At 39.2% G+C, this 26,272-nt stretch overlaps 1 protein-coding gene across 1 annotated transcript in view; it reads right to left on the reverse strand.

Moving 5' to 3' along the window:
- Nucleotides 1-1,954: 1,954 nt before the first annotated feature.
- The window catches only part of LOC132869962 (mucin-19-like), a 46,388-nt gene continuing 22,070 nt past the window's right edge, over nt 1,955-26,272 (reverse strand). The window contains exons 18-31 of the mRNA XM_060903527.1: nt 24,797-24,991; nt 24,219-24,461; nt 22,025-22,181; nt 21,417-21,530; nt 21,044-21,162; nt 18,359-18,551; nt 17,502-17,749; nt 17,140-17,326; nt 15,342-15,552; nt 13,459-13,637; nt 9,016-9,047; nt 8,504-8,692; nt 5,479-5,586; nt 1,955-1,975 (exon numbers count right to left, since the gene is read on the reverse strand). Coding sequence (XP_060759510.1) covers nt 1,955-1,975; nt 5,479-5,586; nt 8,504-8,692; nt 9,016-9,047; nt 13,459-13,637; nt 15,342-15,552; nt 17,140-17,326; nt 17,502-17,749; nt 18,359-18,551; nt 21,044-21,162; nt 21,417-21,530; nt 22,025-22,181; nt 24,219-24,461; nt 24,797-24,991 — 2,196 coding nt within the window. The remainder of the gene's footprint in view (nt 1,976-5,478; nt 5,587-8,503; nt 8,693-9,015; nt 9,048-13,458; nt 13,638-15,341; nt 15,553-17,139; nt 17,327-17,501; nt 17,750-18,358; nt 18,552-21,043; nt 21,163-21,416; nt 21,531-22,024; nt 22,182-24,218; nt 24,462-24,796; nt 24,992-26,272) is intronic.

Here is a 26,272-nt window from a genome sequence, read left to right on the forward strand (position 1 = left end):
TAAGTCAAAGTATTGAAGTAGTTGCTTGTAAAAATACTTAAGTATTAAAAGTACATTTTCTGTCAATGCATTGTTGTATTATTGCCACAACGCGTAACAATGCCTCTGAAGCAACCGACTGGATTTACTGACTAGCTTGTAGAACCTGTAGCACTGAAATGCCACTTGACATGCTAGCAAACTCTTTTCAAACTCGAAATCATATTTGGTAGCTAATGTTACTTGAAAAGAAAGATTTCTAGATTCTGTTTATTTGGCAAGAGAAATTTCTGAAAAGCACATTTCTGAAAGGACTTCAGATAAGTTAACGTTATTCATGTTAGCGTAACTCCATGTTTATATGCTAACTAACAGTGTCAATGTTAGCCATGGACAAGTCTACGGCAACTTGGCGGGAAAATCCATAGAAAGTCATTTGAGTAACCAGACTGCATCGCTATTGCAATGTTATCGCAAGCTCTAAAAGCACAGACAACTTCACTGCAGGCTTTCTCTTGGAATAAAACATTTTCAGACCTCAATATGCTTCCACAGGTTGGACGGTGAGTTTTTGTAGGCTGTGATGTAGTTCGTTTTCGGCAAAAAAAGCAAACATTTAAAACGAAACGAATCTTTAATCCTTTCAGAAAACTTAAACATGGGTTTTAGGGTGCCATGCCATGGGTGTGTGCATTCCCTAGAAAAAGCTCCTCTTTCTATTCTGCCATCAACTGAACAATTGTGTTCAAATAACGCTGCGGAGAAATCCTTGAACTTAATTTTATCCAGTCTATGGATGTGACATGACCCTAGTGATTACTGATAGTCTGTCTCAGTGTCACCTGTGAAAAAAACAATCACATTTTAGAAAGGAAAAGAAAAAACACCCACTTTCAAAGCTGCTTCATAGTAACGAGTAACGAGGACCTTGATAGAAATGTAGTGGAGTGAAAAGTACGATATTTGTCTTTCAAATGTAGTGAAGTTAAAGTCATAAGTTGCCAAAGAAAATTAATATTCAAGTAAAGTACAGATACTCAAAAAGCATACTTAAGTACAGTACTCAAGTAAATGTACTTCGTTACTGTCCACTTCTGGAGTTAATTGCTGCAATTGCAATATGCTTTTGTAACAGCAGATATGATCTAGCCAGTCCAAAGTTCTAGTTAAACAGGGCTCTCTGTTCCCAGTCCCAACCAGTAGAGTCTCCCCATGTCCAAGAGACTTTGTATAACCCATTATAAGATCTGTCTATTGTAAAACTTCAAGTTGGTCATTATTCTCAGAACAACAATGGGGTTTTATGTATGTTACAAAAAAAAAATGAAATAAATACTTGTGAAATACTACATTGCATATCTTTATTCAATTTATTCATTACAAATGAATTCATCACTGAGAGGCATTATATGATCATTTTACAAGCATTCTTATAAAGTGCTTTAAAAAAAAGGAAATATTCAAGAACTTTGATATAGCATTAAAGAATTAAAGCACCAATCTCAACTTCAGCTATATTAGATTACCATTTTAACCTGAGATTCTTGGATTTTAGTGTTTAATCACATAACCATATAAGTATCATGGAAAATATAAGAAAAACCAAAGTCTCACAGAGAATTCATATTGACCTTTTAGCACAGAAAGCAGAATACACCAGATATTACAAAAAAGAGAGAAAATATAATTAAAACTTCCAGCTCAATCACTGATCATTGATGATATATAAAGACAGCAAATTATGCAAATCAAGATATAAGGTTGAATTGTAGATTAAATACTTCAGACCCGGTTCCTTGAGCATTACAGTGGCATTGTAAAAGTTTTGAGGTTTCAGACTTCACCCTGGCACTCACAGCTGGTGATGTGTTTGTAAGTGTATTGTGTGCTTGTATCTCCGCTACACACCAGAGAAATCTGTCTTATCTCGTAGCTTTTCTCTCGACAGCCGAACTGACCATGCTTCAACTGTAGTTCATTCCCAGACCTCATCCACCTACAAAACAACAGCACACAAAAAACATTGCACAACCATGAACATGCAATTTTCAGTAAAGTGAGACTCACTGGATATGTATGTGTGGTAACAGAAGAAAGTCCATCAGAGACTGATGTGGCTGAATTCTGGCAAATAGCCAACAATAGGATATTACATGGTTGCACAAAAATAAGAAGTTTATCTTCGAGTGGTGGATGTATTCACGAGTGAGCGAAAGCAAACAAGTGAAAATATTTTCAACATTTGAAGATAAACTTGATATCTTCACATCACCATGTAATATTCTCTCTATTATATAAAGAAAAATAAAAAAAGCAAGTTAAAAGAATTTAAATTTTGAACCAGTTCGCCATTTTGACGACGTGCGTCTAGTCAACGGGAAAACATTGGGAGAGACGTCATCGGAGTGAAATATCGGGAAATATGTCCAACTCCAACTCCAAAAAAGTTGGGACACTGTGTAAACTGTCAATAAAAACAGAATGTGATGATTTGCAAATCATGGAAACCCTATATTTCATTGAAAATAGTACAAAGACAACATATCAAATGTTGAAACTGACCATTTTTAAAAAAAAATACATTCTCATTTTGAATTTGATGCCAGCAACATGTTTCAGAAAAGTTGGGACGGGGCAACAAAACACTGAAAAAGTAGTGCAATGCTTTTAAAAAAAGGAAAAGAAAAGAAAAACTACTTTGGTTCACTGGCAACAGGTCAGTAACGATTGGGTATAAAAAGAGCATCCCAGAGAGGCGGAGTCTCTCAGAAGTAAAGATGGGGAGGGGTTCACTGCTCTGTGAAAGACTCTGTGGGCAAACAGTGCGACAATTTAAGAATAACATTACTCAATTTAAAATTGTAAAGAATTTAGGGATCACATCATCTATGGTAAGCGGTGGCACGGTGGTGTAGTGGTTAGCGCTGTCGCCTCACAGCAAGAAGGTCCGGGTTCGAGCCCCATGGCCGGCGAGGGCCTTTCTGTGAGGAGTTTGCATGTTCTCCCCGTGTCCGTGTGGGTTTCCTCTGGGTGCTCCAGTTTCCCCCACAGCCCAAAGACATGCAGGTTAGGTTAACTGGTGACTCTAAATTGACTGTAGGTGTGAGTGTGAGTGTGAATGGTTGTCTGTGTCTATGTGTCAGCCCTGTGATGACCTGGCGACTTGTCCAGGGTGTACCCCGCCTTTCGCCCGTAGTCAGCTGGGATAGGCTCCAGCTTGCCTGCGACCCTGTAGAACAGGATAAAGCAGCTAGAGATAATGAGATGAGATGACATCATCTATGGTATATAATGAATCCGGAGAAATCTCTGTATGCAAGAGACAAGGCTGAAAACTGACATTGGATGCCTGTGATCTTCAGGCCCTCAGGAGACACTGCATTAAAAGCAGACACATCTGTAGTGGAAATCACTGTATGGGCTCAGTAACACTACAGAAAACCATCGACTATGAAAACAGTTCATTACTGCATCCACAAATGTAAGTTAAAACTATATATAAAACAATATCCAGAAACACCGCCACCTTCTCTGGGCCTGAGCTCTTTAACGATGGACTGAGGCAAAGTGGAAAATTGTCCCAAGGTCTGATGAATCAAAAGTAAAAATTCATCCAGCTTGTTATCAGCACACAGTTCATCACATCTGTGATGGTATTGGGGTGTATTAGTGCACATGACATGGGTAGCTTGCATGTCTGGGAAGGCATCATTAATGATAAATTATATATACAGGTTTTGGAACAATATGCTGCCACCCAGACGGCGTCTTTTTCAGGGAAGACCTTGCTTATTTCAGCGAGACAATGCCAAACCGCTTTCTGCACATATTAAAACTGCATGCGCCATAATATAAGAGTCTGGGTGCGAAACTGGCCTGCCTGCAGTCTAGACCTGTCTCCCATTTACCGTAAAACATTTAGTGCATTATGAAGCACAAAATACGACAAAGGAGACCCAGAACTGTTGAGCAACTGAAATTGTATATCAGGCAAGAATGGGACATTTCACTTTCAAAACTACAGCAATTGGTCTCCTCAGTTCCCAAACATTTACAGAGTGTTATTAAAAGTAGAGGTGATGCAACACAGAGGTAAACATGCCCCTGTCCCAACTTTTTTGAAACCTGGTGCTGACAGCAAATTCAAAATGAGCATATATTTTTCAAAAACAATGAAAATTTCTCATTTTCAACATTTGATATGTTGTCTTTGTACTATTTTCAATGAAATATAGTTTCCATGATTTGCAAATTATCACATTCTGATTTTATTTACAGTTTACACAGCGTCCCAACTTTTTTGGAATTGGGGATGTAATTTGATCAAATGTTAAATCTGAAAAGATAGAGATTTATGTCATGGTTTTGGTTCTCCATGACCTAGATGTAGCTCGTATGGAAAATACAAGTGGTGTATTTTCCAATAAAACACTCCTGTCCATATAGTGTGTGTGTGTGTGTGTGTGTGTGTGTGTGTGTGTGTGTGTGTGTGTAATAAAATACAAAATATGCTATTAAAGTTCATTATTTATATTTCTATTATTTTTGTAGAAAGCAGTACTCTGTTTTTGAATGGAGGGTAATAAAACTTTCAAAAATATTTCATCAAAGCGGTGAGGAAATGTTTTTAGCTTATTTATAATCTCATTTGCTTTCAGGACATGTGCATATGCATACAATGCATATATAATGATAATTAAGAATGAATTGCAAGCATGGGTTTTAACTGGATTTGAATCAAAATAATGGGGAATATGGTGACACATAGAGGAAGATAGGGAGGAAAATATTTCATATACATATTTCATATTGATTTCTTAAGATTTTATGTTTAGAAAGTCTTATTCCTATAGGAACATCACTTGATCTTAAGGTAAACCATGAGTAAAGATCTTAATAAATAGTGAGTCTTACACAGAGCCTGATCCACAGGTGCCTTCACAGATGGGCAGCATCACCTCCTCAGTGCAGTTCACAACAGTAATATTAGTCAGTCTGACTTCACACGTCATGTTGCCTTGAAGGTTTGCATAAGTCAAGTGAGAACAACATGAAGGAGTAAATATGTGTGCAGTTGTGTCACATTTGTCAGCACAAATAATGGCTGTGTTGTCTATTTCTTAGCATTAACATTCAGGGTTTTTATTGTTATTTTGGTCAAAAAAGAGTTGACTGAATGAAGGTCATGGTTAAATGTCCATCTATATGTTGCACCTACATGCCATGTGTATTAGCAGCTTTGTTCATAAAATAATCCCTGCAAATATATTTATTCACTTTGAATTCTTCATAATAAAAAAATGCACTGTGTTTTTTTTAAACACATGAGATGCATGAGATGAAAATAACCCACATACATGAATAGCAGCATTGATGCTCATCCCAAACATGGAATTCCTAGATATGCACAATTCAGAGGAAGTCAGAGAGAAGTTAAAATCGATATCAGTATGCAATATGCTAAGATTGCAAGTGTGTTATAATTTTTAACAGGCTCACCTCAGGACAAAACTGCTGTGGACACACATTTTTCTCTATTTCAGTGCCTTCTCTTGTACAGTGAAATGTTACACAGGGGTTCTGGGGATCCCTCCATGTTCCACCCACCTGAGGTGTCCATGGGAAAAACATCAGTACTATACACTCCATTTTACACATTTGTTCAGTGTTATACAGTATAGGTCTTCAAGCTTATTCACAAAAGGATAGTGTGGTGCATGTTTTCACTCCAGATAATCCATCCATTCATTATCCATAACCACTTATCCTGTGCAAGGCAAGCTGGAGCCTATCCCAGCTGACTATGGGCGACAGGCGGGGTACACCCTGGGAAGTCGCCAGGTCATTGCAGGGCTGACACATAGAGACAAACAACCATTCACACCTACGGTCAATTTAGAGCCACCAATTAATCTAACCTGCATGTCTTTGTACTGTGGGGGAAACCGGAGCACCCAGAGGAAACCCACACAGACACGGGGAGAACATGCAAACTCCACACAGAAAGGCCCATGTCGGTTGCTGGGCTCAAACCCAGAACCTTCTTGCTGTGAGGCGACAGCGCTAACCACTACACCACCATGCCGCCCACGTCAGACAAGCAGAAGCCATTTCTGTTTCTGCTACTACTATTAGGTGCAGCTTCTCACTGGCTCGAATAATAAGTAAAATGAGAATTAGTATTAGAACTACCTCATGGTACGTATTAACTGGTATCTCCCCCGCTTTCTTTCACACTTGCACAATGTCGCAGTGCAACAAGTTTGCTTACAATTATTTTTCTTTGCACTGTAGAATCAATAAAGTTAGTTAAAACTTTGGACATGCTCACTCATTACTATGAATAATACAAATAGTAATGAGTGTGTCCAAACTTTTGACTGGTTCTATCTATCTATCCATCCATCCATCCATCCATCCAACCTGCAGCAGCCGCACCAGCCATTGGCAGATAAGCTCGAAGAGCTCTACTCTTTATTAAGTCCAGACAGCGTTGTTTAAATTTCCTAATGTGACCAGTAGTGGAAAATATCAAGCATTCTTTAAGATAAATATGAATGTTATTGTAGAAAACACTAACAGTTCTTGGGCATTACACATACCCAGGAGTTAAGTTCAAATTTAGAAAGTGAGTGATCTCTACTTCTTTCATCTTGGTCAACAATTAATGATTAAAATCATTAATTCATTGACTTTCAGTAACCGTTTGATCCATCCATCCATCCATCCATCCATTATCTGTAGCCGCTTAACCTGCACAGGGTCACAGGCAAGCTGGAGCCCATCCCAGCCTACCATGGGCACGAGGCGGGGCACACCCTGGACAAATCACCAGGTCATTGCAGGGTCCCGTCTTATCGAGATCAGTAGAAATATTCCCATTAAATTATAGTACCTTCTCCACTTTCTGTACATATAGACCAAAACAGGATGGACTACCTTATATATTGTTCCATTGTATTCACAAGTTTTCTCAGCTGTGAAAGAAAGGGATAAGCAAGGTTAATTACAACCATCTGGCAATGCTTTATGAGAAACAATCAAGGTTTAATAAGTGACACTTATCAATCAACAACTAATCAATAGCATTATAAAGGATTTTGAAGTGTGCAGTAGTGTTTGAAACATGCATTAAGGAGCATACTGTACACTGGAACAAGCATTCCAGCTAATGAGAGCACACAGATATTATAGGGAGTGATAGTGATATTTTAGACACAGTGCTTTAACTTTCATGCTTTGTTTGCTTGATTAACAAACCCTCTCTTTATCATAAAAAGTAATATGATATTAATTAATATAAATATTAGTATTATCTTAAAATCTACAATTATAGCTCATCTTCACCTCAGTAATTTGTAGATATACACCGATCAGCCATAACACTATGGCCACTGACAGGTGAAGTGAATAACATTAATTATCTCATTACAGTGGCACCTGCCAAGAGGTGGGATATGTTAAACAGTAAGAGAACAGTCAGTTCTCGAAATCAATGTGTTGGAATCAGGAAAAATGGGCAAGCGTAAGGATCTAGGGGAACCCATGTCCTAATGGTTAGAGATGCAGCTTTGGGACCAAAAGGTTGCTGGTTCGATTCCCTGGACCAGCAGGAATGGCTGAAGTGCCCTTGAGCAAGACACCTAACCCCCAACTGCTCCCCAAGCTGCTCTGGGTATGTTATACGTCGCTCTGGATAAGAGCATCTGCTAAATGCCATTAATGTAATGTAATCTGGCTAGATGACTGGGTCTGAGCCAGTCCAAAATGGCACATCTTGTGGGGTGTTCCCAGTATGCAGTGTTAGTGCCTACCAAAAGTGGTCCAAGGAAGGAGAACCGGCAACAGGGTCATGGGTGTTGAAGTCTCATTGAGTCGCCATTCAAAGATAAACTTTTATGTTTCAAGTGGTGAAAATATAACTGCTGAAAAAGTTAATGCTGGCTAAAACAGAAAGGTTTTCTCAGCAGTTTGTGCTTCAGTAGCTCTTCTGTGAGATTGGACCATGTGGGCTAGCCTTCATGCCCCATGCAAATCAATGAGCCTTTGACACCCATGACCCTCTTTCCTTGTCCTTCCTTGGACTACTAGGTAGGTACGAGTAGGTACTAACCACTGGCTACCGGGAACACCCCAGAAGACATGACATTTTAGAGATGTTTAGATCCAGTCATCTAGCATCACAATTTGGCTCTTGTCAAAGTTGCTTAAATCCTTATGGTTGCCCATTTTTCCTGCTTCCAACACATCAACTTTAAGAACTGACTGTTCTCTTTCTGTCTAATATATCCCACTTCTTGACAGGTGATCAATGTTGTTCACTTCACCTGTCAGCGGTGTTAATGTTATGGTTGATCTGTGTATTACCAATGTTTATGGATATAAAGCCTCAAAATGATCCCTCCTGCAAAAGTAGGTGATCACACTATTGGTTTCTTTTTTAATGACCATTTAAAATAACTCGTTTTGAAATTAACTGAACTTAAGGGTTGTTACTGCTTTTTAGTAATTACAACACATGTACTGAAAAGCTGAACTGCAGTTGATGAAGTGCTAAATTACCGCATATCGGATTGTCGCAGCAGTCAGAGATGAGAGCATAGCCAGGACCGCATGTTGGAGGTGGAGGTGAAGGTTTTCGCCAACATTCTTCTGTCTTAGTTTGGTTACTGCATGTGCACATGTGGCACTTGGACTCCCATATTGCCCCAGGCTTAGACAGAGATTTGGAGGGCAATCAGACACTTCGTGGGAAATAAACATCTTTTTTTCATGACAGTCTAATCAGTTTACAATTAATGGAAAGACCCCAGTATAACAATCTTTTATACATTTGTTTCTGAGCCATTTTTAGGCTTTGCCTTTACTGATGTGCATTAAGAAGGTGTGTGAAAAGGTCAAGATTTGTTTTGGGGGTTGGGTTAATAAATACATTCTACAATGGTAATAATGCTTCAGGTGTTGTCTCATGCTCACTCATTAGTTTGTGGGTTACTGGTCTTAACATTGCATCATAGGTAATAGATAATATCTCACCATCATGGGTTCTCCCAGTGGGCCTTTGCAGTCTAAAAAAAAGAAAGTAAACAAGGCATTTATGCATTTTTATCTCGCACAGGAAATGTCAGTTTAAAGGAACAGTCCACCGTATTTCCATAATGAAATATGCTCTTATCTGAATTGAGACGAGCTGCTCCGTACCTCTCCGAGCTTTGCGCGACCTCCCAGTCAGTCAGACGCAGTCAGACGCGCTGTCACTCCTGTTAGCAATGTAGCTAGGCTCAGCATGGCCAATGGTATTTTTTGGGGCTGTAGTTAGATGCGACCAAACTCTTCCGCGTTTTTCCTGTTTACATAGGTTTATATGACCAGTGATATGAAACAAGTTCAGTTACACAAATTGAAACGTAGCGATTTTCTATGCTGTGGAAAGTCCGCACTATAATGACAGGTGTACTAACACCTTCTGCGCGCTTCGGCAGCACATTGATATCTGAGCTCCGTATCAATGCGCTGCCGAAGCGCGCAGAAGGTGTTAGTACGCCTGTCATTATAGTGCGGACTTTCCATAGCATAGAAAATCGCTACGTTTCAATTTGTGTAACTGAACTTGTTTCATGTCACTGGTCATATAAACCTATGTAAACAGGAAAAACGCGGAAGAGTTTGGTCGCATCTAACTACAGCCCCAAAAAATACCATTGGCCATGCTGAGCCTAGCTACATTGCTAACAGGAGTGACAGCGCGTCTGACTGCATCTGACTGACTGGGAGGTCGCGCAAAGCTCGGATAGGTACGGAGCAGCTCGTCTCAATTCAGATAAGAGCATATTTCATTATGGAAATACGGTGGACTGTTCCTTTAAGTGCAATTAGTCAGCAATGAAAAGAAATACGAGCTCGGTAAGCACAAAGCCACACTTTGTTCCTACAAAAGCATTTTGGTGACGAAGAAAGACATATGTACAAAATGTTAGTTTTAATTCAAGGGTATTTATATCTATATTGAAAATGTCAGTTCAACTGATGTGCCTGAATTGTATAGCTTAATATATAGCTGATCTTCAACCCATATTATTTCAATTTATGTTTGTAAAATATGCCGACACAGCGGTCACAAGCAAATCATGATACTCTTTGTAAATGATTTTTTTTTTTAAATAATAAGCACCCACAGGTGCATTCAGGTACACAGATCTTCTTGTGTTCCTCAGCAAGTAGCATGTTGTCTGGGCAGAAGCAACCAGACCTCGGCATATCCAGAACTGTCCCCGGAACACGCACACTATGTGAAGAACATACATAACATAGACTCAGTGCATTTCAGCATTGTTAAACAAAATAGACAAGCTGCTTGTGAAAACTACCCTCACCTGCCACAGCAGAAATCAGATGTGGTTCGCCGGCACTCAGCAAAAATCATTCCTTCAGGACAAGTTGTGTCTGAGAAAGGAAATGTTGTCTTAAAACATATAAAAGATTAGACAACATAAAGCATTTCAATATATGCTTGTATCTGTTTTGAACCCAACAGTTCACGGATGCTTTACTATATATGCATTTAATTCAGCACTTATATTTAACACAACTTTAATTATATTGTCATTTCAACTTTAAGCTAGATTGTGCAATAAAATAACCCTAACCCATGAGTACGTCATCACTTGTTTATCGCAATACATTATGGGCGATACCTGGGGTCAGCTCTACTATATTGTTTACTTTCGTCTTTGTTAAACACTGCATTGTTCTGTCTAACCAGTTTTAACCATGCCTAAAGTGAAATGCTGTGTGTCTAACTGTGTCTCCACAATAGAGAGAACACCTAATTTGAGCTTTTATCAGCTGCCAGTCGAGGAGAAGAAAGAAATGGATAAGTTTCATCTGCAGTGAAAACCTTCGAACTGAATCGAAATGGACAAGTGTTTGTAGCTTACATTTTTCTGGTGGGAAAAAGAAATATTTAAACTGTGACCCAGCAATATTTCCATGGTCTGCAGAATGGCCTTCGGTTATAGAAGATTATAACAATTGACACTGTTCATCGTCTGAAACTAGCGATATTCCAAAGCCTGTAAAACAAAGAAGCATTCTTCGGCCTTTGCCTCTCAACATACCAAAGCACTCGGCAGCCGAACAAGCCTGTCGGATTGATAAAACTCCCAAACCATGAAGGGTTCTCTTTCGGGTATGTATAATGTTCAGTGTACCTCACTAGTGCCATTTACTGAAGTAAATGCATTTATACTGAACATGACACGGCAGATCAGCAGGTTTCCAAAGCTTTTTTTTTCCTGATATCAAGTTTTATTTAACTAATCACTCATTTATACAACCCCGATTCCAAAAAAGTTGGGACAAAGTACAAATTGTAAATAAAAACGGAATGCAACGATGTGGAAGTTTCAAAATTCCATATTTTATTCAGAATAGAACATAGATGACATATCAAATGTTTAAACTGAGAAAATGTATCATTTAAAGAGAAAAATTAGGTGATTTTAAATTTCATGACAACAACACATCTCAAAAAAGTTGGGACAAGGCCATGTTTACCACTGTGAGACATCCCCTTTTCTCTTTACAACAGTCTGTAAATGTCTGGGGACTGAGGAGACAAGTTGCTCAAGTTTAGGGATAGGAATGTTAACCCATTCTTGTCTAATGTAGGATTCTAGTTGCTCAACTGTCTTAGGTCTTTTTTGTCGTATCTTCCGTTTTATGATGCGCCAAATGTTTTCTATGGGTGAAAGATCTGGACTGCAGGCTGGCCAGTTCAGTACCCGGACCCTTCTTCTACGCAGCCATGATGCTGTAATTGATGCAGTATGTGGTTTGGCATTGTCATGTTGGAAAATGCAAGGTCTTCCCTGAAAGAGACGTCATCTGGATGGGAGCATATGTTGCTCTAGAACCTGGATATACCTTTCAGCATTGATGGTGTCTTTCCAGATGTGTAAGCTGCCCATGCCACACGCACTAATGCAACCCCATACCATCAGAGATGCAGGCTTCTGAACTGAGCGCTGATAACAACTTGGGTCGTCCTTCTCCTCTTTAGTCCGAATGACATGGCGTCCCTGATTTCCATAAAGAACTTCAAATTTTGATTTGTCTGACCACAGAACAGTTTTCCACTTTGGCACAGTCCATTTTAAATGAGCCTTGGCCCAGAGAAGACGTCTGCGCTTCTGGATCATGTTTAGATACGGCTTCTTCTTTGAATTATAGAGTTTTAGCTGGCAACGGCGGATGGCACAGTGAACTGTGTTCACAGATAATGTTGTCTGGAAATATTCCTGAGCCCATTTTGTGATTTCCAATACAGAAGCATGCCTGTATGTGATGCAGTGCCGTCTAATGGCCCGAAGATCACGGGCACCCAGTATGGTTTTCCGGCCTTGACCCTTACACACAGAGATTCTTCCAGATTCTCTGAATCTTTTGATGATATTATGCACTGTAGATGATGACATGTTCAAACTCTTTGCAATTTTACACTGTCAAACTCCTTTCTGATATTGCTCCACTATTTGTCGGCACAGAATTAGGGGGATTGGTGATCCTCTTCCCATCTTTACTTCTGAGAGCCACTGCCACTCCAAGATGCTCTTTTTATACCCAGTCATGTTAATGACCTATTGCCAATTGACCTAATGAGTTGCAATTTGGTCCTCCAGCTGTTCCTTTTTTGTACCTTTAACTTTTCCAGCCTCTTATTGCCCCTGTCCCAACTTTTTTGAGATGTGTTGCTGTCATGAAATTTCAAATGAGCCAATATTTGGCATGAAATTTCAAAATGTCTCACTTTCGACATTTGATATGTTGTCTATGTTCTATTGTGAATACAATATCAGTTTTTGGGATTTGTAAATTATTGCATTCCGTTTTTATTTACAATTTGTACTTTGTCCCAACTTTTTTTGGAATCGGGGTTGTAAATGTTTTGATACGACATTCTGAGATTTTATGTTGTTGTTGTTGTTGTCGTACTCGGTCAATCTCTAGGTTGTATGAATTCTTGTCACTTATGTCTTACCTTCTCACCAAGCTTGATTTGGATTCAGATTTTCCTGCTGTAAACCCTCGACATGTTATCCACCTCTTTAAGTCACCAATTTCATTGTCTTCCATGACAGAGCATGGCAAAATTGCTCCTCTCACATCACTCTCACATAAAATTAATCTAACATCCACGATATTGAACAGCTACCGACCCCAGCTATCCTCCATAATGCATTGCGGTAAATAAGTGATGATATAGTTATGCTTGGGGGCTATTAGACAGGCATTGGGAAATTTGCATGACGGGAGATACTTTTGGTGAGCTTAGACTTCATTAAACCTAAGGTATGCTTTTAACTGTTGAGGAATTATCTTTAAAAGACAGACATATTCTGAATCAGCTGTATCGCAACAAGCTTATAGGGCATTTGCAATCTCTACATGTGTCCTATGCATACAGGTAAACAGCCTCACCACAAATTCCACTGGTCAGGTTCCTCCAGCCAACACAGAAGCCTGTCTTCTTGCAGTGATCAGCTAGATACTCTAGTGAGGAGCACACAGTGGCGTTGTTGTTGGACAAACAGAACTCAAACTTGCAGTTACTCATCAGCTTCTCCATGTCAATGTCCTCACTGCATTTACTGAACACTCTGAGATTCAAACAGAATAGTTACGTTAATTACACATACATATATGCTGCAAACAACCAGGAAAAACAAATGCAACAAGGAAAGACTGTAACACCATCCTTTGTGCAGGCAATCCCTGACCAGAATACACCTGTCCACACTGTTCCAGTGCTGAGTTTTCCAAAAGCATCATAGCATAAAGATCATTGTTAAATGGTTGAGCGAGCAGCACAATGAACACTCTCTCTCCTAGTTAAGATGCTCTTAGTGTTAAGAGGCTTTGGGGGAAACCCACCACTGTTCTGTTTGAATTTTCTAGCAATATAATTTTACTCTATTTAATTTTAAAGTACCTCTCATTGTTTCACTTCATCTCAAACAATATGGAAAATGAAATAGGTAAACAAAACTCCTTCCCATGGCTAGGGTATATTTATAAATAAGTGTATAAAATGTGTGCTTTGGAACAATGAGTTTTCTATCTTGGACTTTTTCTCTCTTTGGTAAGATAGGTTGTTTTGTTTGTTTTATTGTACTTTATTGTTCGAGGTGTACCAGTCAGTTAGTGAAGCAGTTAGTTAATCCCAAGTTACCTTTTCTGTCCATGTATCATACAGATTTTACCTCAGGTGTTTGGTTTTTCTTTCCCCCAGTTTGGTTATTTGCCAATTCCCACCCGCTAATTAGCTCTCTGTTTTATACAACAGTTTCCAAACAGGGAGGGTGAAAGCTAGCTTTTGCTTCCTCTGAAACACACGAATCCAGCTCCTGTGTCATGTGTTTTTGCACAAGCACACTTTTATTAAATCAGTATATGAGTACATATGAATATACTATTAACAGTATGTCGATACACTTAATTTAGAACACAACTATTAATGCACACCACTTTATCAAAATTCAGCAAATATTTTAAAAATACCATGGATTTGGAAATTCCATGGATAGTGAGATCGACGCACGGGTGTGGGCCGCCTCAGCTGCATTCAGACGCCTAAAGGACCAGCTGTGGAATGCGAAATTGATACAGCTGAACACAAAGCTAAACGTCTACAGGGCTGTAGTGCTGAGCACATTTCTATATGGACTAGAGGTGTCAACCCTATATGCCAGACATGTCCGACGACTGTCTGTCCTGGTTCAACGCCATCTCCGTGGGCTGAGGGGCATCACCTGGAAAGACCGTACTACCAACGTTGAAGTCCTGAGGCAGGCAAATATGCCGGCTTATGGAAGCCATGATTACCCGTTCGCAACTCAGATGGACCAGACATGTCATCAGGATGTCTGAAGAATGACTGCCGCCGGACCTGCTGTTTTCTGAACTGAAGGAGGGGACAAGGCCCTGTGGTCAACTGTGGCTGCATTTCAAGGACACTGTAAAACGTCGTCTGGGCCTGGCAGGTATCAGCTATCAGCAGCTAGAGAAGCTGGCGAATGACCGGATGGTGCACAGTAGTGAGGCAGGGCGCCGAAGCAGTACACAGAGACTGGGAAAACCGGGAAAACGAACGAAGACGTCGACGACATGCAGCCGACGCAGACCCCCGAAAATGAACATTGAACTTTCAAACTGTTTCTGACTATTTTCTGGGGTTTTTTTGTTTTGTTTTTTTAACTTGAAACTGTATTTTTTGTGCGCAGTACCATGTCCTAGTCTGTACTAGACTGACTGACAGTGATATGTTCCTTAACTCTGAAGCTGAAGACAAAGCTGAAACATACTTATGTCTGAGGAGTTCACAGAGAGGAGCTATGCAGGGTGGAGGAGGCCTTGGTGTTGGTAGGTCACGGTTACAAGGGACATGCCGGGGGGCTTGTCGGCAGTATGGTTTCAGTGGATCATCCTCTACCCAATCATACGCAGTCTTTTCACAGCAGTTCTCACTCTCAACCGAACCATTTCTGCGTATACATGAGGGGCCTCCACAAATTCCTGTAAATGAGAATAAGAGGAACCTATAATGATGAAATATACACTCAGTCACTACATTTACATGCACAAAATATTCTGTTTTTTGCCCTTATTTGGGAAAAGACAATATTCCTACTCAGTTGTTTACATGGCTCATGAAAATGAATATTCCATTAACATTTCCATTTACACGCAGCCGTCCATACTCCGACTGTCTAGTTAGTTTGTGCACAAAGCACAGAGCAGACCGTAAACAGGCAAAAGGCCGTGTATGACAAACATCAGAAAAAAACCCATTGAGACACATATTTCAAATGTGCTGTATATATGTCCAAAGAATGCTCCATAATCCTGAATAATATCAGCATATCCCATGTATTAATCAGAAAGTAAACGAAATAATAGTGGAATATTAGAGTGCATGTAAACCTACTTACTGTCCACTTTATTAGGAACACCTGTACAACTGCACATTCAGTTATCCAGTCAACTAATCATATACTAGCAGCGCAATGCAAAAAAAAATAAAAATCATGTAGGCACAGGTCAAGCACTCCAGGTAATGTTCGCACCAATCAAGAATGAAGGAAAAGTGTGATCTCTGTGACTTTAACTGTGGCATGGTTATTGGTTCCAGATGGGCTGGTTTAAGTATTTCAGAAATTACTGATCTGGGATTTTCCCAAATAGCAGTTTCTAGACTTTACACAGAAACGCCTGTGGGTTTAAACACCTTGTTGATAAGAGAGGTCAGAGGAAAATACCCAAACTGATTCAAGCTACCAGGAAGAATAGTTACGCAAAGAATTTATAACCCATACAATTAAACCAACATTGAGATGTAACTGATTGAGTTATTAATTACATTTCTTTGAAAGTTTTCTATGCAATACATTAACAAGATATACATTACATTAACTATTTATATACAATAATACAACTTCATTAATTAAACATTGTCATTGTACTTTATTAAAGTACAATAATGCCATAATAAGTGATATAACTATAACAAGGTTTATGACTATAGTACCTATAAATACACATCCTGGCACTATACATCTATATTAGTAATGTAATAATGAAAAACACTTTGAACTGATACAGTATGAAGCATTCACTTTTCAACATCCTTCATCTGTAGCCGCTTATCCTGTTCTACAGGGTCGCAGGCAAGCTGGAGCCTATTCCAGCTGACTATGGGCGAGAGGCGGGGTACACCCTGGACAAGTCGCCAGGTCATCACAGGGCTGACACATGGACACAAACAACCATTCACACTCACATTCACACCTACGGTCAATTTAGAGCCACCAATTAACCTAACCTGCATGCCTTTGGACTGTGGGGGAAACCGGAGCACCCGGAGGAAACCCACGCGGACAGCATACAAACTCCACACAGAAAGGCCCTCGTCGGCCACTGGGCTTGAACCCAGGACCTTCTGGCTGTGAGGCAACAGTGCTAACTATTACACCACCGTGCCACGCCACTTTTCAACATATTTGTGAAATTTGGCTGTTGCAGCTAGTGCCTATTAGCCTACACTATTTGGAAAAATCCAGATATTTCACAGTTACAGAGCAAGCCAAAATGCTGGTAACTTACCACACTGTCCTTGCGTGTTATTCAAGAAGTGCTCCATTGCTAGATTGATCTTCAGTGTGTTCCATACACTCAGAAAGACGTATGAGCGGATCTCTTCAATGTAAATATAGACTTCTGCATCTGTGGTCTCAAACTTAAATCCTTTTGCTTGATATGGTGGTTTTATTGTTACTTGATTCAGAGTAGTCTTGGAAATATAACAGAGAAGATTCAAATTGACATGGCACAAACATTGCACAAATACAAAATACTATATTTTAACATGAACAAAGACTAAAATCAAAAGCACCTGAACTTTGAAAACTGCGAAAATTGAAAACTGAACAACTTAAGGGCATTCATGTCCATGCATTTATACCTACTTCTAATGTGCTCATCATTCCATCAGGATCTTGACGCACTTGAAGTATTACTGTGTTGTTGTGGTATTTCAGAATGATGCCCTTGGCACAGGAAGCAGATGGCTCACAGTAATAATTATCAACACTGATGCTGAGATTGTGATGTGGAGTCCTTTCTTCCACCAGAATATATGTACAGTTTTGCAGGAATGTAAAGTCCTGTCCAGCAAAGGAAGTGTAGTGGGGGTCTCCATAGACATCACATTGACCTGAGGAAAGCATTGGAGAAATTTATCACAATACCTTGTCATGAAAAAGGGCAGAATCTCAGGGCATAGCTTAGGTAGCTGCTATATTTGGTGTGAATAAAAATATAAGGAAAATGTAGAATTTATTATGAATTGCTTTGAAGAATTTAAGCATCCCTTTTCCTCCTGAATAACCTAACATAAAAATATTTTCAAGACTATAGCTTTGTTACTATTATAAGAAATTCAGTATGTAATATCAATGACTATTATTGTACGTAAAATAAAAGGACCTCTTTAAGCACACTGCCCAGTAGAAATGGTATTCACATGATTGTTTTTGAGGAAACTAGGCAACGCGTAGTGTTGTTATTCTTGTTGGGCTCAGATGTAAAACTTATTTTAAGCTTTTAGATTTTCTTAGGTGGTCCTCATGAAGAAAAAAAAGAAAGTTGAGTACCTAAAAAACTAACGATAAATAAACAACTAATTGTACATTATATTGAATACTATATTGTAAAATATATTGGAAAACTATGAGATCATGTTGGGACTGTAGCTTTTTTAACTAAATAAATTTGTTATAGGTGTCATAGTACTCTAAAACAGTAGAAAGAGCATTGCACTCACAGTCACAGTGAAAAATGTCACAACAGCCTTCCTCATCTTTTACTAGCTGTGGCTTTCCTCTGGGGCACACAGGTACAACTGGAGTTGGGCATATGAAAGGTGTCATCACAATACTACTGTTGATGCAAGTTTTATTGAAGCAATTTTCTGTCCATTGATAACCCTCTGGCCAGCTCTGGTTTCTACTCAGATCCTTGCAAAAAAGATTATGTTCAGTTGTGGTTTTTGGTGTGGTTACTGGTATCTTTGATGTAAACTTTTGACTACCGGTACTTGTATTTGGGGGAATGGATGTTGGTCCAGTTCTTACAGCTGGGCTTGTTGTTGATAGTGTGGACACAATTACGGTTATGGGTGTTTCTGATGTAGTTGAAGTTGCCATAAGTGTGGTTGTAAATGCAGATTCTTCAGTTGTGGTTTCTGGGGTTGTTGTTGCCGTTGTTAAAGGTGTCTTTGTTGAAGCTGTAGTTAGTGGAGTTGGAGCTGTAAGTACAGTTGTGATTTTTGGTGTTGATGTGGTTACAGGTGTCTCTGTTGTTGTTAATAGAGTTGTAGTTTTAGGTTCTTCAGTTGTAATTTCTGTAGTTGATGTGGTTACTGGTGTCTTTGATGTAGTCAGAGTTGACATAAGTGTACTTGTCTCTGTTGTTGCAGTTAATGAAGATGTAGTTTTAGGTTCTTCAGTTGTGATTTCTGTGGTTGATGTGGTCACTGGTGTCTTTGATGTAGTTGAAGTTGTAATAAGTGAAGTTGTAGATGCAGATTCTTCAGTTGTGCTTTCTGGGGTTGTCGTTGCGGTCGTGACAGGTGCCTTTGTTGAAGCTGTAGTTTGTGGAGTTGGAGTTGTAAGTACAGTTGTGATTTTTGGTGTTGATGTGGTTACAGATGTCTCTGTTGTTGTTAATAGAGTTGTAGTTTTAGGTTCTTCAGTTGTGATTTCTGTGGTTGATGTGGTCACTGGTGTCTTTGATGTAGTTGAAGTTGTAATAAGTGAAGTTGTAGAGGCAGATTCTTCAGTTGTGCTTTCTGGGGTTGTTGTTGCGGTCGTTACAGGTGCCTTCGTTGAAGCTGTAGTTAGTGGAGTTGTAGTTGTCAATGCAGTTGTGATTTTTGGTGTTGATGTGGTTACAAGTGTCTCTGTTGTTGTTAATAGAGTTGTAGTTTTAGGTTCTTCAGTTGTGATTTCTGTGGTTGATGTGGTCACTGGTGTCTTTGATGTAGTTGAAGTTGTAATAAGTGAAGTTGTAGAGGCAGATTCTTCAGTTGTGCTTTCTGGGGTTGTCGTTGCAGTCGTTACAGGTGCCTTTGTTGAAGCTGTAGTTAGTGGAGTTGTAGTTGTCAATGCAGTTGTGATTTTTGGTGTTGATGTGGTTACAGGTGTCTCTGTTGTTGTTAATAGAGTTGTAGTTTTAGGTTCTTCAGTTGTAATTTCTGTAGTTGATGTGGTTACTGGTGTCTTTAATGTAGTTAGAGTTGACATAAGTGTACTTGTCCCTGTTGTTGAAGTTAATGGAGTTGTAGTTTTAGGTTCTTCAGTTGTGGTTTCTGGGGTTGATGTCGTTACTGGTGTCTTTGATGTAGTTGAAGTTGCCATAAGTGTAGTTGTAAATTCTTCAGTTGTGGTTTCTGGGGTTGTAGTTAGTGGAGTTGTAGTTGTCATTACAGTTGTGATTTTTGGTGTTGATGTCGTTACAGGTGTCTCTGTTGTTAATAAAGTTGTATTTTTAGGTTCTTGAGTTGTGATTTCTGTAGTTAATCTGGTTACTGGTGTCTTTGATGTAGTTGAAGTTGTAATAAGTGAAGTTTTAGAGGCAGATACTTCAATTGTGGTTTCTGGGGTTGTCATTGTGGTTGTTAAAGGTGTCTTTGTTGAAGCTGTAGTTAGTGGAGTTGAAGTTGTAAGTACAGTTGTGATTTTTGGTGTTGATGTGGTTACAGGTGTCTCTGTTGTTAATGGAGTTGTAGTTTTAGGTTCTTCAGTTGTGATTTCTGCAGTTGATGTGGTTACTGGTGTCTTTGATGTAGTTAGAGATGACATAAGTGTACTTGTCTCTGTTGTTGTAGTTAATGGATTTGTAGTTTTAGGTTCTTCAGTTGTGGTTTCTGGGGTTGATGTCGTTACTGGTGTCTTTGATGTAGTTGAAGTTGCCATAAGTGTAGTTGTAAATTCTTCAGTTGTGGTTTCTGGGGTTGTAGTTAGTGGAGTTGTAGTTGTCATTACAGTTGTGATTTTTGGTGTTGATGTGGTTACAGGTGTCTCTGTTGCTGTTAATAGAGTTGTAGTTTTAGGTTCTTCAGTTGTTATTTCTGTAGTTAATGTGGTTACTGGTGTCTTTGATGTAGTTGAAGTTGCCATAAGTGTAGTTGTTGGTGTAGATTCTTTAGTTATGATTTCTGGGGTTGTTGTTGTTGCAGTTGGAGTTGTTATACAAATTTCTGTGGGCATTAACACAGTACAGAGATTTTTTAATGGGTACACTAGAATCAAAATTGACATCTTTTAAATATATCCAAGGTGGCATAAAACATTACAACTCACCACAAATCATTTGCCCCCCAATGCACTCACTATAGAAAAATGCAAATCATAAGGTATTAGGGTATGCATGGTGATTATATTAGGATATAAATACTCATAATTGCATATACATTCCAAACTAACCAGCATTCACTGGCTGTAGTCACTTTAGCACCAGGTCCAACCACAGTGTTGTTGAAATAACAAGTGCAGTTGTCCAAACTGGAACATGTTCTTCTGTTCTCATCATAATACGGCATCTCAGCAGGGCAATGTGGGTAACAACCTTAGCCAAAACATATCCTTTTTTTTAGCACCAAATAAATGTTAACCTGTAATAGACTTCATAATGAATATATTATATATAATAAATATAGAATAAATTCATAATAAATATTTAGTGTAAACATCTTCCATACCGACCAAAAATTAACAGAAACCCAATTAATAAAACTATATATTACTGTCCAGAAAGTACAACCAGGGCATAAACTTGTGATAAATTGAAAAGATGTAATGGGGGGGGGGGGGGGGGGGGACCTTCAAGCTTTCCAGAGTATTTGTTGTTTTTCCCACAAGTTCTGATCTGTTGAGGACATGCTTCATAATGCCAGCTGCACTGACCCTCTTCATTGTAATAGTCACAATAGACCGCTGTGGAAGAAAGAGCACACACAATGGATTTTGATTGCACCAGTAAGCAAACACTGAAGGAGTACATTTAGACCCACCAGGAAGTAATTTTATGATTAGTATCTGGGACTTTGGGGAAGCCCAAACTAGACTGGCAATGCGTCCTGTGTCATAGTGGCATATGATTTTAACAACTCAGTGTTTGTTTGTTTGTTTGTTTGTTTGTTTGTTTGTTTGTTTGTTTGTTTGTTTGTTTGTTTGTTTGAAATGAATCTCATTTATCTGGACTCTATAAAAACTAATTGTTTTAGAGAAAGGACCTCTTGGATATATTGTGGTTAGAAATTAGACTAAATAATTTACAACATCTGACACAAGTATCTTGAATTTGAAATTATCAGTAAAATTCTTTTCATAAATAATTGCTCAGAGATATCTCTTTTTTCCTTTACTGCATCTTCCATAAGTAAAAAGAAACATTAACATTGAATGTTTTAATTTTGCAAGACACGTACGGCACAAGTCAGGAGTTCGCCATTTGATACAGACATTTTGGGTTATGCAGGCATCAGCATATGTTGCCACAGATGTGCAGAATCCCAGGAACTTGCCCTCAAAATCACAGGAGCATGACTCCAGAATACAGGCCTGGTAATAAGGCGTTGGATCAACCTGCAAATTATTGGAACGTCAGCCATGATGTAATGAAAAGCTATTGTTTTCTTCTCATATTTCAGCAAAATGCTTGAGAGTGTTAAGCATGTGGGAAGCCATGGCCTAATGGTTAAAATAGCAGCTTTGGGACCAAAAGGTCACCGGTTTGATTTCCTGGACCAGCAGGAATGGCTGAAGTGCCCTTGAGCATTGGCACCCACAGCGGTGCTTGAAAGTTTGTGAACCATATAGAATTTTCTATATTTCTGCATTTAAATATGACCTAAAACATCATCAGAATTTCACACAAGTCCTAAAAGTAGATAAAGATAACCCAGTTAAACAAATGAGACAAAAATATTATATTTGGTCATTTATTTATTGAGGAAAATGATCCAATATTACATATCTGTGAGTGGCAAAAGTATGTGAACCTCTAGGATTAGCAGTTAATTTGAAGGTGAAATTAGAGTCAGGTGTTTTCAATCAATGGGATGACAATCAGGTGTGAGTGGGCACCCCGTTTTATTTAAAGAACAGGGATCTATCAAAGTCTGATCTTCACAACACATGTTTGTGGAAGTGTATCATGGCACGAACAAAGGAGATTTCTGAGGACCTCAGAAAAAGCGTTGTTGATGCTCATCAGGCTGGAAAAGGTTAGAAAACCATCTCTAAAGAGTTTGGACTCAACCAATCCACAGTCAGACAGATTGTGTACAAATGGAGGAAATTCAAGACCATTGTTACCCTCCCCAGGAGTGGTCAACCAACAAAGATCACTCCAAGAGCAAGGCATGTAATAATCGGCAAGGTCACAAAGGACCCCAGGGTACCTTCTAAGCAACTGAAGGCCTCTCTCACATTGGCTAATGTTAATGTTCATGAGTCCACCATCAGGAGAACACTGAACAACAATGGTGTGCATGGCAGGGTTGCAAGGAGAAAGCCACTGCTCTCCAAAAAGAACATTGCTGCTTGTCTGCAGTTTCCTAAAGATCACGTGGACAAGCCAGAAGGCTATTGGAAAAATGTTTTGTGGACAGATGAGACCAAAATAGAACTTTCTGGTTTAAATGAGAAGTGTTATGTTTGGAGAAAGGAAAACACTGCATTCCAGCATAAGAACCTTATCCCATCTGTGAAACATGGTGGTGGTAGTATCATGGTTTGGGCCTGTTTTGCTGTATCTGGGCCAAGACAGCTTGCCATCATTGATGAAACAATGAATTCTGAATTATACCAGTGAAAGAAAATGTCAGAACATCTGTTCATGAACTGAATCTCAAGAAAAGGTGGGTCATGCAGCAAGACAACGACCCTAAGCACACAAGTCGTTCTACCAAAGAAAGTTTAAAGAAGAATAAAGTTAATGTTTTGAAATGGCCAAGTCAAAGTCCTGACCTTAATCCAACTGAAATGTTGTGGAAGGACCTGAAGCAAGCAGTTCATGTGAGGAAACCCACCAACATCCCAGAGTTGAAGCTGTTCTGTACGGAGGAATGGGCTAAAATTCCTCCAAGCCATTGTGCAGGACTGATCAACAGTTAGCGGAAATGTTTAGTTGCAGTTATTGCTGCACAAGGGGGTCACACCAGATACTGAAAGCAAAGGTTTGCGTACTTTTGCCACTCACAGATATGTAATATTGAATCATTTTCCTCAATAAATAAATGACCAAGTATAATATTTTTGTCTCATTTGTTTAACTGGGTTCTCTTTATCTACTTTTAGGACTTGTGTGAAAATCTGATGATGTTTTAGGTCATATTTATGCAGAAATATAGAAAATTCTAAAGGGTTCACAAACTTTCAAGCACCACTGTAACCTCTAACTGCTCCCCAGGCTGCTCTGGGTATGTTGCACGTCACTTTTGATAAGAACATCTGCTAAATGCCATTAATGTAATACTGTATAATGTGCCATCCTATTTGTCATTGAAACGTGATCATGTAACATGTATTCATGGTTGCACAAAGGCAAATTCCCTGCTGAGAAAACTACACTATTAAAAATGAAATAGAAATGTAAAGAAAACATTGTGGGTAAATAACCTTCAGGTGGCAGGCTTTGAACGTGTCACTGTGTAGAATCATGCAGCGTCTTTGCGCCCAAGCCGCGCAGTATGAGTGCCGTTCACAGGGAAACAACTCCTGGGTTACATCTGAACAGGGGGGCACAGCTGTCTTCCAGCTGTTCCCAAACTCCAGTGTGCTGAACACTACAGCAGAGCTGCTGGTCAGCAAGTCATTCATTAACTTTCCATCAAAGTCACCACACAGGCCTCGTACTTTACCCTGTCAATCCACACACAAAGGAAATATGAGCATGACAGGGAAATCACAAGGAGTTTGGATTCACAGCGATGAAACCAATGTGGACAGAGACACCATTAGCAACAGGATCATACTCCAAACGAGCAGAGGACGGTTCCAAAATGTTGATAGCATGGTTCAGGCAAGTTAACACGATTAACACTATAGCAATATAGTAAACCTGTTCCAGGGTTTGTTTGTTTTTTTATGTTCAAGAGTTTAAAAAAGATTATATCTTAGATCCATGCTAAACTCCATTACTAGTCAGTCATGCCTGAAATCTCTTCACAAAGTAATGCAAAGAAAGAGCTTCTTACATTCCATGAGGCTTGCAGTTCAATTCTCACTTTCGTTTGTTTGTCCCAAATCACACTGAGGCCCAGTTCAGGCACAGAGATGATGATGTATAGGCCCACGGTGTGGATGGAGTACAGTGACTGAGCTCTGAGACGCCACCCATCCAGGAGATTCTGAGTTACATTCATATCACGCAGGATCAGAGTCACTTCATCCTGTTTGAGGTACAAACAATAAAACAAAACAAAAATTCAAGTTACAATAAAACGTAAGCATGACAAAACATACAGAAATATAACTGAGTGAAGAATGTCATCAGTAGTAAACTATGTAGCATTTCAAAGGTCACAATCTCACAACTGCGTTTCAAGATTCAAAGATTTTTTATTGTCAATTCACTATATATCCAAGACATATAGGAGAATCGAAATGCCGTTTCTCTCTCACCTTACTTGTAAAATCATATATATATATATATATATATATATATATATATATATATACACACACAGTGCTCAGCGTAAACGAGTGCACCCCTTTTGAAAAGTAACATTTTAAACAATATCTCAATGAACACAAACAATTTCCAAAATGTTGATAAGACAAAGTTTAATATAACATCTGTTTAACTTATAACGGGAAAGTAAGGTTAATAATATAACTTAGATTACACATTTCTTCAGAATTCCCCATAGGTGTTCGATTGGGTTTAGATCAGGAGACATACTTGGCCACTGAATCACTTTCACCCTGTTCTTCTTCAGAAATCCAACAGTGGCCTTAGATGTGTGTTTAGTCATGTTGGAAAAGAGCACAACGACCAAGGGCACGGAGTGATGGTAGCATCTTCTCTTTCAGTATAGAGCAATACATCTGTGAATTCATGATGCCATCAATGAAATGCAGCTCCCCAACACCAGCAGCACTCATGCAGCCCCACATAAGGACACTGTCACCACCATGTTTCACTGTAGGCATCATGCATTTTTCTTTGTATTCCTCACCTTTGCGATGCCATACAGTTTTGAAGCCATCAGTTCCAAAAACATTTATCTTGGTCTCATCACTCAAGAGTATAGAGTCCCAGTAGTCTTTATCTTTGTCAGCATGGACCCTGGCAAACTCTAGGTGGGCTTTTTTGCGCCTAGGCTTTAGGAGAGGCTTCTTTCATGGACGACATCCATGCATGCCATTCCTCTGCAGTGTACGCCGTATTGTGTCATGGGAAATAGTCACACCAGTTTGGCTTTCTACTTCTTTAGATAACTGCAGTGAACTTGCACGCCGATTTTCTTCAACCCTTCTCATTAGAAGATGCTCCTGTCGAGGTGTTAACTTCCATGGACGACCTGGACGTCTCTGTGAGATGGTTGCAGTTCCATCTTTCTTAAATTTTTGTACCACTTTTGCGACAGTATTCTGACTGATAAGTAAAGCTTTGCTGATCTTCTTGTACCCTTCACCTTTGTGGTGTAAAGAAATTATTTTCTTTGGGG

This window comes from Neoarius graeffei, chromosome 21 (genome assembly GCF_027579695.1).
Source record: "Neoarius graeffei isolate fNeoGra1 chromosome 21, fNeoGra1.pri, whole genome shotgun sequence".
NCBI classification, from domain to species: Eukaryota; Metazoa; Chordata; class Actinopteri; order Siluriformes; family Ariidae; genus Neoarius; species Neoarius graeffei.